At 41.7% G+C, this 16602-nt stretch overlaps 2 protein-coding genes across 4 annotated transcripts in view; one reads left to right on the forward strand and one right to left on the reverse strand.

Annotated features, from left to right (window-relative positions):
* Positions 1-2981, reverse strand: part of LOC146326436 (connector enhancer of kinase suppressor of ras 2) — a 79719-nt gene extending 76738 nt beyond the window's left edge. For 2 of the 3 annotated variants that reach the window (XM_084718709.1, XM_084718708.1), the window contains exon 1: positions 2584-2981. In XM_084718709.1, coding sequence (XP_084574835.1) covers positions 2584-2647 — 64 coding nt within the window. In that variant the 5' untranslated portion in view covers positions 2648-2981. The remainder of the gene's footprint in view (positions 1-2583) is intronic. The other variant, XM_084718710.1, reaches the window with a different exon arrangement.
* A 3883-nt stretch (positions 2982-6864) lies between these two features.
* Positions 6865-16278, forward strand: hdx (highly divergent homeobox). Its single transcript, XM_084718711.1, has 11 exons — positions 6865-7004; positions 9154-9315; positions 9841-9987; positions 10564-11751; positions 11836-11892; positions 12774-12920; positions 13603-13801; positions 13890-13969; positions 15234-15335; positions 15534-15656; positions 15764-16278. The coding sequence occupies exons 2-11, from the start codon at positions 9250-9252 to the stop codon at positions 16025-16027; spliced, it is 2373 nt and encodes a 790-aa protein (XP_084574837.1). The 5' UTR covers positions 6865-7004; positions 9154-9249; the 3' UTR covers positions 16028-16278.
* The last annotated feature ends 324 nt before the right edge of the window (positions 16279-16602 follow it).

A 16602-nucleotide genomic window follows, 5' to 3' on the forward strand; every position in this document is an offset into this window, starting at 1 on the left:
GAAGACATCTTGGGCTTTGGAAAACACTAATCAACATTTTTCACCATTTTCTGGACTAAACAACTAATCAATTAATCAATTATGAAAGTAATCATTGGTTGCAGCCCTAATTGATAGTTATAAACAGCTGATTAGCTTACAGTGTAGGACGAATCATCGCTTGTCATTGTCAACTTGTAAAATTGCGTTCGTCTTGCACTCATGTAGGTTCAGTTTTCCTGCAGGGAACCTGCCTGAGCCACAAGTCTGGGGAGGAGGGTGAACAACTCACTTCAACCATATATCATTTATCAAATAAGGATTTAAACTATTTAATATACCGTCTATGGCTCCACCATGCTATCTGGAACGAATTACTCATTTCTGAACACTTTCCTTCCTTTAAAAGGAAGGGAAAGCACTAGTTTACTTTGAGTGAAATGCATATCACTGCCAAATGTAAGATTTTATTTCTGCACTTCTTTTTTTTTTTAGAACTTTTAGACTTTTTTGCCATAGAAAGAAAATGGTTCCTACATCAAACTTCCCACAACAAGGTCTGTGGATTATTTTGAGTAACCAGGTCATGACTTTTGGAAAGAGGCACTGCTGTTGAGTTTTTTCAAATGCATTTTTTAGCACTTAGAGCACCAGAGGCCAAGTGCCATCTAGTTCAATTATAGTGGAGAGAAGGCAGACATCTCTACGGCCAATATCACATAAACCTGCCAATTCACACCAAAACTATCTCGATGAACAAACAGCACTACAGGCCAGAGGAAAATGTGTGTTTTCGAGTCTGGGATGAACTGTCTCTTTAAAAGCTCTGGTCACTTCTATCTTCCCTGCTATCACACTTTTAGATATCCCGAGTACAAAGATGCTCATGAATCAGTCACGCTCTGTAGCATCAAAAAAACTGAACCAAAACCAACATTTCTGGTGTTTCTTCCATGATGCAAAACTCGGCCTGCTACTCAGCTAATCTCCAATCAAATTTCAACTCAGCCTCTCTTAATGAACGTTGCAAAGGAGCGAAGCTTTCAGAGTGAACACTCCACGGATCAGAGGGTGAAGCGTGACTCCGCTGGCTGCTGCTCTTACTGTGGCTGAGGAGGAGAGCAATTATGAAACCAGGAACATCATCGTAATCACTCAACGTAACGCATCCCAAATACTCCCTCCTCAACGTGTCCCCTGAGGGTCTGACAACCACCTTGGCTTCTAATCTCGCACATTAGTGCTTTAACCACGATCAGAAGGAACTCCAGTAGGTCTCAGGAAATTATCAAGACACCAGAATTTTACACTATACAAAAGATATAACTCTGGCAAAAAGGAAATAAAAAGCCCTCAACACACAAAATAGGATAGTTTTTTCCTTGTTTTATAAATTAGCAACCTGCACACCGTGGTGGTACAGAAAAAGCACTGAACCCTGTCTAGTTTTGAATCAGGCAGGACAATAAAGATTGAACTAAAAAAGAGATCTTGAATGAGCAACACAAGCTTCAGTACTTTCAGTACTATATTTAACAGGTATAGCGTTGTTTTAAACATGTCGTATTGAAAAAGTATTGAAGTAGGGATACTTTTAACAACCTTATTTAGATTAGATGATCAAATCGGTCACTCTGTGTGCAATTAACGTCCACACAATCACAAGTATCTATAGGAGAGAACATTACATTATGAGTTTGAGTCATCACACAGTGGTGATTAAGCCATTCTCTTAAGTAGGGGATTGCGGACACCCTCCCTCCCCATTTCCATTGTCTGTCAATAGGCCTACCACAGTTGCTCTCACAGCTCTGTGAGCTGACCGGAGTGTGTGAGAGCAGCTCCTACCACACACACACACAGACACGCACACACACTCGTACACGCATGATTTGTGATTACTCATTCATGCTGTCTGTTTGAAGGGACGTGCAAAGCGGGCAACCGAAAAAAGGGAATGTGATCAGTGTTTGCCTTATATGGCAGGCGGCACTGCGCTGTCCAGGGTGCTGAAACTGACTGTACGGCTGGGATTGGAGATGGGGATGAGGAAGGGGGATAGGGGAGGGGATGTTGGAGGGGAGGGGGGTACATGCAGCTAACTACATTAATCACATACGCACGCGCTCATGCACACACACACACACACACACAGCAAGTGGGTGATAGTGGCAGTGAGTGAAGGAGCAGCTGGATGACATATCTTCCACATTCATTGATGAGAGCTATACAGGCTGCTGCTGCTGCTGCTGCTGCTGTTGCTGGTGATGGAGTCAGCAGCAGCAGCAGCAGCAGCAGCCTATAGGCTTGCTGAGCATCCACTCCCTGCTTCTTGGGGACAACCATTTCACTGCAACCGGCTCAGACACGTTCACTCTACTCCAGTGACTTGAATCAGTCTCGCTCTGGTCAGTCACAGCGGCTGAAATCACACGTCAGCCCTGCAGGTTTTGGGATCACACACATGCACACACACACACACATCACCACACAGTGTGGCCCTCACCATCATCATCCCCACCATCATCATCATCATCATCCTCCTCCTCACTCTAAGCAGCATCTCAGCCTGATGCAATGAAGAAGGCATCCAAAGATTTTTACCTTTCATCCAGTCCAGCACTTGCTTTGGTGTCCATTTACTTATAGGTTCCATAACCAGAGCCATGGTGTCACAGTCTCTCCGAGGTGAACGGCGCAGGACTCGATGCAGGAGGAGGCGACATAAAACGACCTGTCAGTCACATCTGGAACGACACGGCGGTGCTTCAATCTGAGGGGAAAGAAAGGCTTGTCAGTTTTATTCTCTCCATCAGAGCATGGCCGCCTGCAGAAACGGTGAACGGGATGCGGTGGTGCAATCCACGCGCACACACAGGAGGAACACGCACACACACGCACACACGCGCTCTCTCCTCTCCCTCCCCTCGTCTCTTCTCCCTCACTCGCTCTCTCTCTTCCTCGCTCGTGCCTTCCCGCCAGCAGCCCGCGCGCTGTGAGAAGTGGATTCGGTGGGCGCGAGGAGGGATGGAGCGACCCCTCCCCTCCTCTCTCCTCTCCTCTTTTTCTCCTCCCGCCCGCCTCGCTGCAGCATCACAAGGGCCACCACTCATAATACAGACCAGGGAATGGTGCAACGCACACCATATAGGGAGGATCTCTCCCTGCCTCCCCCCTCCTCCCCCCTGACTTACACACACATGCACATTCATACAGAGACAGCAACTTAATAAACCCTTTGTAAAACACCATAATAAATCATATATAAAGCGCAGTAGCACATATATTAACCAACAGAAATATGATGGAAATCATAGTTTTTGTTGTGTTTTACCAAAATGATGGACAGAAGAAGTCTTTTAGTCTGTTCAGGAAGAAGACTGTGATTAAAATGTTTTATGTTTCAGCTGGCAGCGGTGAGCTCCATCATCACAGGACGAGGGAAAAGGCTGCTCACATGTCAGCTGCTTTTTTTAAGTTCACAGTGTGTGGATGAGGAAATCAGCATCAGTTGTCAGGCGCTGCTGCTGCTCAGCTGTGAGGAACAGCGCCCCCTGCTGCACACCTGGGACACAGGTGACGTCATGGATTAAAGCAGAAGCCCCCTCCACACCGTAATGTTACACACACACACACGCACAGACACACGCACGCACACACACACTTACGTTATAGGGAGACAGAGAAAAGTAGCAGGTAAGAAAGAAAGGAAGAAACAAAAACAAAGTACACAAATAAGACTAAGACAGACAGATAGAATCTGTGAGTTTATCAACATTATCACTGCTGACACAACAGACCCTTTTCACGGCGGCCATATTGATATGAAATAGGTGACAATAAACGCAAGTGATAATTATACTAATTAAGGCCCCATTCCATTTAGTGTACATCTTCAGACCCAGTGTGTGACCCTGACATGAGGAATACACTGCAACCAACCAAAAATCCTACATGGTTACACACTAAATGCACTTTTGTTGCATACAAATATCATTAATTACATTAATTAAAAATGTGTTGCAGTGTTTATATAATTCTCACTTATTTGTATTTAATATTTTGTAACTGAAAATCTACATCATCATTTACATTTTATTTTAAGCTGTACTCATTTGTATAAGAGCAAAAACACATTTCTTCTCTACATGTACATTTTTGTGTTTTTTATTTGGCCATGTATAATTATTCTTTTTTTTTTTTTTTTTGTACTTTTCTTGGTAATGTTGTTGTTGTTCTCGTGTTTGTTTTGGCAATGTAAGTGTTCCCCATGCCAATAAAGCTCATTTGAATTTGAAAATAAGATAGATTTATTTTTAGATTTATTATTTATTTATTTTCTACATTTAATTAAACCTAGCTGCTACACCAACCGTCATCATTGTTATTATTACAGTTGACACAAAAGATCTTTTTCTCAGCAGCGATTTTGACATGAAATAGTGTAAACACAGGTGTTATCAGAGATACTAATTAAGGTTTCATTCCATTCAGGTCAAACAGAGTCAGGGTGCTGCTGCTGTGCATGTTAACTAATTACAAATGCTGAAGTTAATTTTTGGGGGTACTTCTACTTTATATGTGTATTTTCAAGTATGGTAATTTCACTTATGCTGGTATGCATCACACTATGTCATCTATTTAGTTACTTTTAAAGTCATAATTGAGTACTGAATTAATATCCAAACGTTTCATCTGCATTTTTTGTAGCCATAAAACCATCTGATTGCAAATGGGCCAATTAAAACCATGACAGACAGACAAAAAAAAATCCAAAATGTGGCAGCAGGCACAGGTTTGGAGACCACTGAGCAGATCAGAGCAGGAGATGTAAACTGGACTAAAGATTTAGAGAAACAGAAACCCCTTTTGACTGAATGCCTACTATTGATAATGCATTAAACATCAACAGTTAAAAGTAACTAATAACTAAATCAAAGTAATTTTTGAAAAGAAAACTTTGTATGTTTACACAAGTATTTTTTAACAGCTATGTGTAATATTTTAGTAATGTAGCAGTACTTCTACTTGAGTACAGATTTTCAGTACTCTTTCAACCACTACTCACTGGAGAGGCTCCGCTAAATGGAACTTAACCTTAATCAGTATCACCTGTGTTGTATTTTATATCAAAACAGCCTCTGTGAAAAAGGTCTATTACCAAGCATAATGTCCTGTCACTGAGGACACACACCACATGTGGTGTCTGTATACTCCCTGTGCATTTAAATATGTAAACAGCTACATCTGAAAACAACACTGAGGAGAATGAATACATGATCCCATGATAAAAAAGCAAGCATGCACGCACGCACGCACACAGTAGGAACAGATCACAAAACACAGCAATTATAAATGAACCGACTTTATTTCTTTTACACAGAACTGACAAAGCAAGTTTGTTTTAAAGTGCAGAATGCCATGTAGCTCTAATGTGAATTACATTCAAACAGGGAGGGATGCTCGACACAGTAATAACAATGACTTCAGAAGTCCTTCAAATGAACATTTAGCCGTTGATGTTCCTGGCAAAGCACCTTTGGTTCGTTCTGGTTCAAAGGAGAGAACATTTATTGTCCCATTTTCCTAATGGTTTGGATTGCCGTCTCTGAATTCTTCATACGTGCTCTTAGGCTCTTTGTCTTTCTGTCTGCCTCTCTCCCTCTCTCCCTGAAAAATACTGTTCGCCACGGTGCAGCAAAAATGCCATTAAGCTATTAGACTGTAATAAGACAGTACCTAAAGTCAGTCTTAATTACTTAAGGGGCGGTATGATCTATTTTGAAATTAAGAGATGTTCAGAAAGAGTCATTTTTAAAGTCAAGTTAACCACAGCACTGGTTTCATTTTAAGGACCCCCACAATAGAGGCACATACGACCATGGACCCCCAGTCTGAGAGAATTTTGTCTCAAGAAATTCCTTCTGAGTATTTTTCTTTTTAGGTTTTAAAAAAATTTAGTTAATTTAGAGCAATCCCATTGATGATCAAACTAGGATCTGGGGATCCCTTACAGCCCACTCAAGGATGCCAGCTACACCCCACTTTGAAAGCCACCGAGCAACCACACCTGTAAAATAACAAAACAACAACAACAAAACCTGTCCATCATCCTAATTTAATAGCCAAGATAACAAAAAATTATAAAATTCAAATTTAATTAGTTTTATTTGAATCATAATGATTAAATACAGTATCACCAAAACAGGGTATAAAATGCAAATAGAAAAACAAGCATCAATCATAGATGCTTCCTGTCAATATGAAGTTTAATAATTATAGAGCTGCAACAATTTATCAGCTGGCCAAAAGAAAATTAGTTGCCAACTATTTTGGTAATCAATCAAGGAGTTTGGGACTGATAGTTGGGACAAAAGAAGCATTTTGAAAATGTCACCGTGGGCTCTGGGACATTGTTGTGAATTTTTCACTTTTTTCAGATTTTATAGACTCAATTAAAAATGTTAATGTGCAAATTAAATTATGGGCACATTAATCAATGAAGACTACAATTGTTAGCTGTAGCCTTAAATAACTGATCCAAAGTTCTACATAAATCTAAACACATTTGCTGCCTGAATAAGCTGTAACATACTATACAGCCTGCAGTGAAATACTCATTTCAACATTTCCTGTTGGCAGCATTCCCAGCTCCCACTGTAAATTCAAACACAGTTTCAGCGTCAAACCGAGAATACTTCAAAGGATACTTTGACGCGTTCAGGTGCCGTGGAAACAAACCGTTTCCCAGCCAAAGTTTCTTCGGCTGCTTCCATGTCTGTGACCTCCTCCTCCAGCAGCCCACTGAACAAAGTCAATGGTGGGCGGGACCACGGCGCTCAGTTTTCAGCCCTTTCCGAATGTCACAGCGATGATCTCGAGCTCCCATTGGCTCCTGTCTGCAAACACGTCACAATCATGATTAGAATTGATGATCGGACGTTCTGATTTCATTGTCTCGCAAAGGGGACTGGTGAAGAAATCTGCTGAATTTGAACGTTCGTCTGATTTTGTCATCAAAAATGGTAAGTAGGAAAGTGATTTCACTTTTCGCTTCGGGCCAAACCGAGCCCTTTTTGTTCGTATCCGCTCGAAGCCAGGGTCAGCGGGAACGACCATGCCAGGGTCGGGAAATCACAGATTTGAAGGAAAAGTTTAGCTGCAGCTATCCATTGGGAGAGCTATGCTAATGCTAAGCTAACGCTGGCTGGCTCAGACATGGCCGCTCGGGCCTGCAAGCTAACGTAAGCTGTCTGCTGCATGGCCATTGTGGTGATGATGCGGCGCTTACCCGGTTTGTTTACTGTCTGGCTGGCGGTGGTGAAGTTACGGCAGGAGCTTCCTGTGTTGTGACGGTGTTTGTGAATCCCCGGGCTGTCGCCTCGGCGGCGGACTAATCTGACGTGCCCACAATTTGTTCGCTAATTCTCTCCGTAATGTTTCCATATTGACTGTAGCCATGCGCAGTCAGCCTGCCAAAATAAACCTGCTGGATGCTTATTGGTCGCACAACATTCCCGTATGTGACAATTTCTGTGTTTATCCAAAACTCCAACAACTGTCAGTTCAAACCCAGTCAACACCACGGCTTTTCACGGCTCTCTGAGAGTCCAAATGTTTTTACTTTAACCGGGATGCTCGCTCCCCTTTCACTTTCTCCATGTTCCCTCTCTGTGAACATAACGCAGATTTGCTTTGAAACTTTTATACATTTGAAACTCATATTCATAACATTTAATCCCATTCATTATTATTCATCTATTGTTGTGGCGCAAAGGAAGTTAAAAAATAGCTGCGTTCAGAAAAATAGTTACTTATCTTCTCTTAAAACTTAATTATAGCTTCTACTTTAGACCCTTTTCACAGCTGCCATTTTCACATGAAATAATAGGTAACACGTGTTACAAGTGATAATTTATTATGTTCCATTCCTGGTAACACGTGTTTGCTCTGCTATTTCATTTTAATATGGCTGCTGTGAAAAAAAAAAGTCTGTTAATGTCTGGAGCTGGGAATTTTTACTTGACCTTACTTAAAATAAACAAACAAACAAAAAAAAAAAATCATGTTTTCTTTATGCCTACCTAATAAGACAGTACTTAAGTTTGTCTTTTAATTGCTGGTGGTTCTAGTATGAAGAGATGATGAATAAAGTTTTGTTTTTTGGTTTAACATCTGTAATAGTGTCTATTGAAGTACTCTGAGTGCTAAGATAAAAAGTAAAAAGTGAAAGTGGAGTGAAATGATAACTGGCTCAATGATAACATTCCGGACAATTGGTATTACCGTTTTAAATTTTGATTATAACGTCATAAAAAAATCACAGCATCAACCAAAGTTAGCCATAGTCTGCAGTCGCAGGTGCAGCATGCAGAATTGACACTGCAAAGGACATGATGTCATTTCAAATCATTGAGAGTCTCTCAATATAAAACTTGCTGAAATGATTTCGGTGTGTATCAGTAGTCTCTAAACATTTTCTGCACATTTTACTGATAATCGTGATCATTTTGAACGTTGCATGCCATGTCATCTCTAAATGTAAGCCGATAATTTCAAAAATGCTGATTTTGTCATTTACCAACTCATCAATCGTAGGCAACCTTTTCATAATAATTGATTCATTTAAAAGTTAAAGATAGAAATCTAAACGCTTTTGCCGTCTGATTTGCAGGGAACATAAATTTGAATTTAAAGTGAAATGGTCCATTTAAACTGTTGTTTTCCTCTTGGCAACATTTCCAGCATCAATTTCAGTGATGAACTACACTAAAACACTTCAGATATGACTTGTAATTAATACTTTTACAAATTTAAATGCTTTTCATTTGATAAATAGAACAACGTCTTGCTGGGGACAACGTACTGTATGAGCTTGATTGATAGTGCTATTTACGTTATACAGTGGCTTGTCATGGCTTATTATACTATGACTGACAGCGTGGTGTATATTTTACAGCCTCACAGTGCTTCATGTAACTTTTTCAAAATGCTGTAACGTATTATATGACAAAGTGTTGACTGGCTGTCTACGGTATGATGAAACTGATAGTTGCGTTGCTGGTCTTGTGTTATTTTTAGAACACAACTGTGCTCATAATGACATGGATCGAGTTTTTTTTTTTTTATTTACACTGTGAAGCATAGTGTTTGTGTGCTTTGCTTTCTCCTCAGCCACGTTACCCAGCAGTGTGCCAGGTACACTGAGGCAGGATGAGTACAATCCAAGTTGTGCTAATCTAGAAGCATGGAGGTTTTGCTGTGATCTGCATGGCGGCCCCGTTCCCCTCCAGCAGCAGAATGGATGCGTGGCCACAAAGACGTGGCCTGCAGGCTGTGAGTATATCAATAGTTCTGTTTGAGCTGTTACAAACTGACATGGCTTCACTTCTGACACATTTAAAACTAAATACAGATAGTGCTGCTGCAGTTGTGATTGTTATTATTATTTTATAATTTGTGTATTTGCTAGATTAGTTAATATGAAAAATTATTGTGATTTTTGGAATTAAATAGACATTTTTTACCACAGGCATATTTAGATGAAATAGTAGGGTAAGCACAGGTGTTACTAATGATACTAATTAGATGATGTTCCATTTAGTGCAACAGAGGTAACATCTGTTTAACCTACTATATCATGTCAAAATGGCTGCTGTAAAACAGGTCTGTTTGCTATAAAAATCTTCTTACTGCAGTCTGCTGAAGAAAGGAAAAGGAAATTGCATAAGCGCCATGAAGTTCACACTAAACACTTTATCACTTTGACCTCATCATCTGCCATTATCTGTCACTGAGGTCTGATTAGTTATTAATTCTTATGTAATACACATTTTTTTTTTTCTATGTGGTCGTTCTCAGATGAACCTCCGGTCAGTGTTCACAGCTGAACAGCAGAGGATCCTGGAGCGTTACTATGAGAATGGGATGACCAATCAGAGCAAGGCTTGCTTCCAGCTGATACTGCAATGTGCTCAGGAGGCCAAACTGGACTTCAGCGTGGTCCGGGTAAGATGTGTGTGTGTTTGTAAATGGGCAAGATGCTTTTTTTTAAAGGAGGGATGCCCATTTAATGCTGGGTCGAAAATTGAGACAGTGAGTCTAGTTTCTTCCATGTGAGTTCTTCATCTAATGCAGAGTCATGAATTATTATCTTCTTCACTTTGCAAAATTTACCTTTCCTAAGACCCGCCCCTTTTTGCTCTTAGTAGTAAATTAAGTAGATTGATAAATGGATGAAACAGTCTAATTATAATGCTGATACCTTTACATGACCTACATATACAGATGAGACCATCAGCAAGAACATCGGTTGTTTCTGTATAGTTATTTTTGCTGGCTGCCATTAATGGCCGCCATGTTGGATTCTTCTTGACATCAGATTAAATGAGCCAGTGTTTACATTTTCCCAGGCAAAGTTACAGTGAGCTGTACATTAGACTGTTAAGATGGAGAAGAAGCTCAGCTGTTATTGGAGCACATACCAAAAAGGGGTGGGACTTAGGAAGGGTAAAATAGTCCATCTTGTGTTTTGCAAAATGTTTTTTAAGTGATGTAACTGAGCTGATTGCTTTCTTCCCACAGACATGGGTTGGCAACAAAAGGCGTAAGCTCGCCTCCAAGGTAGAACAGAACGGAGGCGTGTCTCACGCCTTGTCCAGTCATGGACTCGCTGGGGGACTACTTTCCAATCACACATTAGCCGGAGCCGCTCTGTCCAATCACAGCCTGGCGGCAGGGGCGTTGCTTCCTGCTGACTTGGCTGCAGCACGGAACATCCAGAACCGTGTGCACCTTCTCCCTCCATCCTCGTCCTTCCCCTCCTTCTCGTCGTCATCCTCCTCCCCCTCCTCTTCTTCTCCCCACAGCAGCGGAAGCAACAACAACAACAACAACAATGACGTCATACTGACCGGAATCTACTCTCTCAACTCCGTCCCCCGCTCCCGACCGAGACCCGCAGCCCCCGTATCTCAGTCAGACTCTGAGCACTCTGCACACACATCCTCAACTCTGATCAACCAGGCCCTGCAGAGCAGAAGCACCTCCACCTCCTCCCCCCTCCACTCCAAGCTGGTTTCGCTCTCTCAGAACCTCCCATCCCTCACCTCAGCCTCAGGGCCTTTAGTCTACACTGCAGTCAGGAAGGGATCCTCATCCCTCGGGGAGGCGGGGGTAAGTGCGGGAGCAGGGGTCGTACCTCACAGCTGGACTAGGCAGTACGGTACAGCGCAAACTCGCCCTTGGTCCTCTTCCTCGCAGTCTCAGACTCAGCTTCAGCCCAGACCTCATTCCAACCCCCAACCTCAACCGCCTGTCCCTCAAAAGATCCGGGTCTCCTTGCCAGTCCAAACCTCCAGTCCCTCCTCCGAGCAGACACCTCGTATCCAGCAGGTCTTCACCCTGTCAGAGAAAAGTGAGGGGGACAGACTCAGGCCGAGTCACACATCTACCCGCAAAGGGCAGGAGAGTCATAGGCCGGCGCCCCATCCTCTGGACACCAGTCATAACTTCTCCATTGCCATGGAAACTGGAGATGAAGAAGATGAATGGCAAAGGGAAGAGGAGTTGGCAAACATGGCCGCTCGGACACATATGCACAGGGAGCAGACGTCAGCCAGCCCGACCGGGGCCGAGGTGTCTGTGGTGAGAGGAAGCCACACACCCCCGATGACGAGCTCCAGACCCACAATGCTTCACAGCAACACAACTCTTCAGGGCAGCTACTCCGTCACAGCACAGACCTCAATCACAGGGGAATCCAGCTCACAGGTAGGAGACGTTCCAGTGTAGTCGCTGCTTCCCTTCAAAGTCAATTGAAAGACTAAACCTGACTGCATCTGTCTTTGTGTGCAGACTTCAGTCGGTGTGTCTGCTGCCCCCTGGGTTATCAGCAACTCCAGAAAAAGAACAGTTAGTACCTTTTTTGTCACTTTAAATGCAAGATTTTGAATATGCAATATTGGGAAAAACAGTACCACTTTACAATAAGACTACACTAGTAAATGGTTTATTTTAGGTCATTAATTAGGTTGTAAATACTTTATAAATCATTAAAAAGCTGTTACATTAGATGAAAAGGGCAACAGTACTTTGTTGTTGTCAAATCGTGAGCCTACATTTATTACGGAAATACATCATTTGCATAACGTGCATCAACACCTCACTGTAGCTAACAAACTTTGCTGCGATCATCTAAAGTGTGAGAGTATTTTAGACAGAGACACGACGGTATGCCTCTTATATGCTCCGCACACTGGAAATGTCTTTTCACAGTACTGCTTTGCACGAGCACTCGAAGTCGAGCACAAGCACTCGCTGTCAAGCAGCAGCAGCAGCCCTGTCCTGTTTACTTTCTGTCACCACCTAAGCACAATACACTAGGATTGTCAACAGGCAGAACATCTTTCAGTCAATGTTACCACTTTAAGTTGATTTTTCAAATGTCTCTTCATCGTCCCCATGTAAAATGTAATTTCTGCACCACTGCTTGCTAATGTAACGTTACACCATGTGTCGTCATGTACATACAGAAATACATTTGCCAGTGATGATCTTTACTGCATCTTACTGTTCAGGGAAAGGGTTGATATAGTGATCAAATTCATATGTGTCACAACAAACCTTTTGAATTTGGGGTCCAGTATTTTTCTCATCAGGCCTCTGACAAATAGTGTCTATTAAATAGGATGAAAATTAAACTCATTTAAAATTTAGCCACTGCATTATAAAGCCTCAGTCTGCTTAGCATCCATGTGAATGTTCTGTAGTTAAACAGAGGTTTGTGTTTTCAGCTGCAGGATCGGACCCAGTTCAGTGATGGGGATCTCATCCAACTGAAGCGCTACTGGGACAGAGGCATGACCAGCCTGGGCTCAGTGTGCAGGGAAAAGATCACCGCTGCAGCCAACCAGCTCAATGTAGACACTGAAATAGTCAAGGTAACATAATAAATTAGTTTTGCGTCAGTTTTGTTCTGTATATTCTCTCTGTTAAACTACAGAGAAAGCAAGAAAATTTCCCTCCAGGCATTGAATTCCACAATATCACTGAAACTAGGGAGAAAGTTTTGAGCCTAATTCACATTGTCTGGCCACTTGTCTATGACATTTAGAGAAAACAAGACTATTTGACTCATCTGAACTTTTGTGAGCAAAAAAGAAAACAGGAAAGAGTAACTTTTCTAGGTCACTGAAGTTTTATAACTTAACTCACTCAAAGTTGTGTAAAAGTCACGCAGTTATATATCAGGGCCACGGCAGGAATGCTGATGGACTAAATATAGTCCCTCAGTCCTGACACACACATGACCCACTGCCATCTCACTTACTAGGATATTTATTGCATGGAGGAAAAAATCTTTGCCTACACAGAGAAACAGTATGCTGCTGTAGGATAATCTTCAAGTCTTAGTAGTAATCAAACAACTACTAAAAGATAATTTAATTTAGTGGTACATGAATATTTATTGATGATTAGATTATGATGTTTTCAATAATTATTTTTACTGACCTCACCTTGACATTCCTCACATTGTACACTTTATTTTGAAAAACTGATTGACATCCTTGAATTCTGGTCGAGCATGTTACCGTGTTGTCTTTTGTGTTTTCCAACCTTCAGACATGGATCAGTAACAGACGGAGGAAGTACCGTCTGATGGGCATCGAAATCCCTCCACCTAAAGGCGGGCCTGCTGTATTCACAACCTCATCCCCGGGAAACGAATCTCCAGTGGGCCTCAGCCCCGACGAGGAGCGTCTCAGAACGCCCGAACTCGGAGATGACATGAACGACGGGGGATCTGTCTGCCTGTCTGAAGGTTAGGCTGCTGACAACTATGTGCGCACCAACACCTACCTCTGTTCAAACTGTGTGTCTCAGCATTCATGCGGTGTTCTGGCTTCTAGATGGCACCATCGACTCACAACACAGAGACGGGGAGGATGGAATAGATGTGCCCACTGCTGCTCCACCGGCCAATAATGTGGTACTTCGTTATTTCTCTGATATTACAGCCTCATTAAATTTAACCACTTAGGAATGGACGCTGGTAGGAAGAGCAACCATTCTCAAACGTGATAAAATGGATCAGAGCTTGTTAATTCTACTTCAGTATATAAAAATCCACATTACTCTGCAGCAACAAACCTGCACCAGTGGTGCTTTATTAATCAGATATGAGCTTGATATGAACACATTTTACACCACAATTGCACTCCATTTGTAATGTGATATTCTACTGTGCACTTTTCACAGCAGACAGTTTGACATGTCACAGTAAGAAAAGAAGAGGTGTAAATATTAAAGTGAGTGAAGGCTTAAATCCATAAACTGCTTCAGTTTCAGGGTCCTGCTGCTGTAACTTACTGGAACATTTGAATAGAACAGAGCTTTTCCTACTATGATAAAGTCGATGTGGGAAAACACAATAGTGATAGATATTAATGTATTTTTATATTACTACACATTAACGGTGTAGGGCTGTACAATTAGTCATAACCCATTGGAAAAGGCTGTCTGACAGCAAAGAGGTGAAATATTCTAAATATAACATACACTTAAACCAATATTGATTTTTTTAGGTGGGCATTTTTTTAAGTAGCTAACTTGAAAATAAGTTTTGCCACTGACCATGTCCACAGCAGTACATTGCATAGCCTCTGCGCAGCCTCTTGTCTGCTTCTACTACTTCTACTTTCAGTAATACACCGACTACAGAGAAGTATCACACTTCAGAAAACCTGAACTATCCCTTTAATTATTATTCTGCAGCCCAGATTATGTTAATACTAGGCAATACATGTTTATGTTTTAAATTGTTTCAAGACAACATCAGACATCATTGTCTGTGCGGTAATTTATTGCAGTAAATGATAGTGTTTTATCACACCGTGTGTTTAATGATTAATTTGAGCTCATTTAATCTTTAGAGCCATATTTTAGAGAAAACACAGTTGCCACTGCACTCAACTAACAAGAAAGGGTTTCAGTTTTGTTATCAAGAGTTTATTTCTTTGAAACAGCACATCAAAACAGTATGTGCATACACAGTATGTAGCACCTTTCATCCAAAATTTCAATACAAAGTACTTGACATAATAATGACACAGTAAATTACAAAAATAAAACACAAGGAAAAATAAGGTGTACAACTGTACTTGTTACTTACATGTGTAATCGTATTTCACTTCGTTTTGCTTTTTCTTCATATGACTTTGTGATGATTTGGTCTGATCTGTGTTTTTTAACAGAAGGTCGAAGTAATTAACGAAGATGAGGATGAAGACGATGATTATGACGGTGAATTAGTGGCTTCAGACCTAGAGCAAATGCAGAACCTGCTGGAATTCAAGGTGCACGCATTCACAAGACTATGACAGAACGATCAAGCCACCATTTCAGTCCTTTCTTGATGTGTTCGTTCTGGTCTGACTACAGTTTAGAAGTGCCAAAAGTAAAAATAAGTGTGCAGCTAAATAAAAAGCATTGTAAGTCACAAGGATCTGGAGTTCTGAATGATCTTTTTATCTCTTTGAATCCTTCTGTTTCAGCATGAGGAAGTGCAGTTCTTGGAAAATGAGCTAGAGAACCAAAAACAAAAATACCAGGAGCTTGCGAGCTTCACGAAAAGCCTGCTCAGCGCTGTGAGGAACAATGACCTGGAGAGACAGCAGGTACGTTCACATGCTCACACACGGACAAGATCCATGAGAACATCAGTTTCAAATGAAACAACAACGTTTATAGACACATTTAACCTGAAGCCTGCTGTTGTGTTCAGGAACTCATTGCCAGTCTACCTCAGCCTTCAGACCAGGACTGGGACATGACTGTGGAGAGAGGAACCCAGCCTGCTGCTGTGTCAGCAGACGCATCCTTCAACCACAATGACTCCCCGGTGGCCGGTGCGGGCAGCGTGGAGCCTCCGCCGGTCCAAGAAGTCCCACTCGTCACCATAAACGCAGACGATAAAATGACAACTGAAGTTACTAAGCCCTCTGCATCAGAGGAGCAGCTGCAGGAAGCAGCTACAGAACAAAAGTGACTCTCATGTACATCAGCTCACATAGATTCATACAGATGTTTTCACACTCCACACAGAAGCTGATTTCACACTAGAAGGGACTGTATGTTCTTGCATTTACACGAACACTCTGGTAAATTCATGCCCCACGCCCAGTGCCTGTGGATTGATGCTTCACTACGACTGTTGGGCTGACAAATGCCTTTTTTACTGCATATCATTCGCCTTGCTCTGGACCAGTCCAGAGAGAACAATAAACGACCTCTAACTTATCTGTGTGGCCGTGTGTTTCAGTAAGAGGGGTGACTCCGTTCTCATGTGGCACTGATCAAGCAAACTAGAGTTATAGAGGCTTTGATGAGAAAAACACGGGAGATATTTTAACAACTTTAACTGTAACAGTAAGTTCATGCACTGTATTGTAGATAACAGTGGCAGACAAGAACATTTTGGTTAAATTTCTGTGGTTTAAACTGCTCAAACTATGGGACCACCTTCCAATTTGCCCAGATTTATAAAATTCAAACTTCAGTACGGGAGGTGAACATAGGGCCTGAACTATACTGGATTTTAGGAGGTTATGCCGATACTGATAT

The sequence above is a fragment of the Lutjanus erythropterus genome, chromosome 5, assembly GCF_056507025.1.
Source record: "Lutjanus erythropterus isolate fLutEry1 chromosome 5, fLutEry1.hap2, whole genome shotgun sequence".
Taxonomy (NCBI): Eukaryota; Metazoa; Chordata; class Actinopteri; order Lutjaniformes; family Lutjanidae; genus Lutjanus; species Lutjanus erythropterus.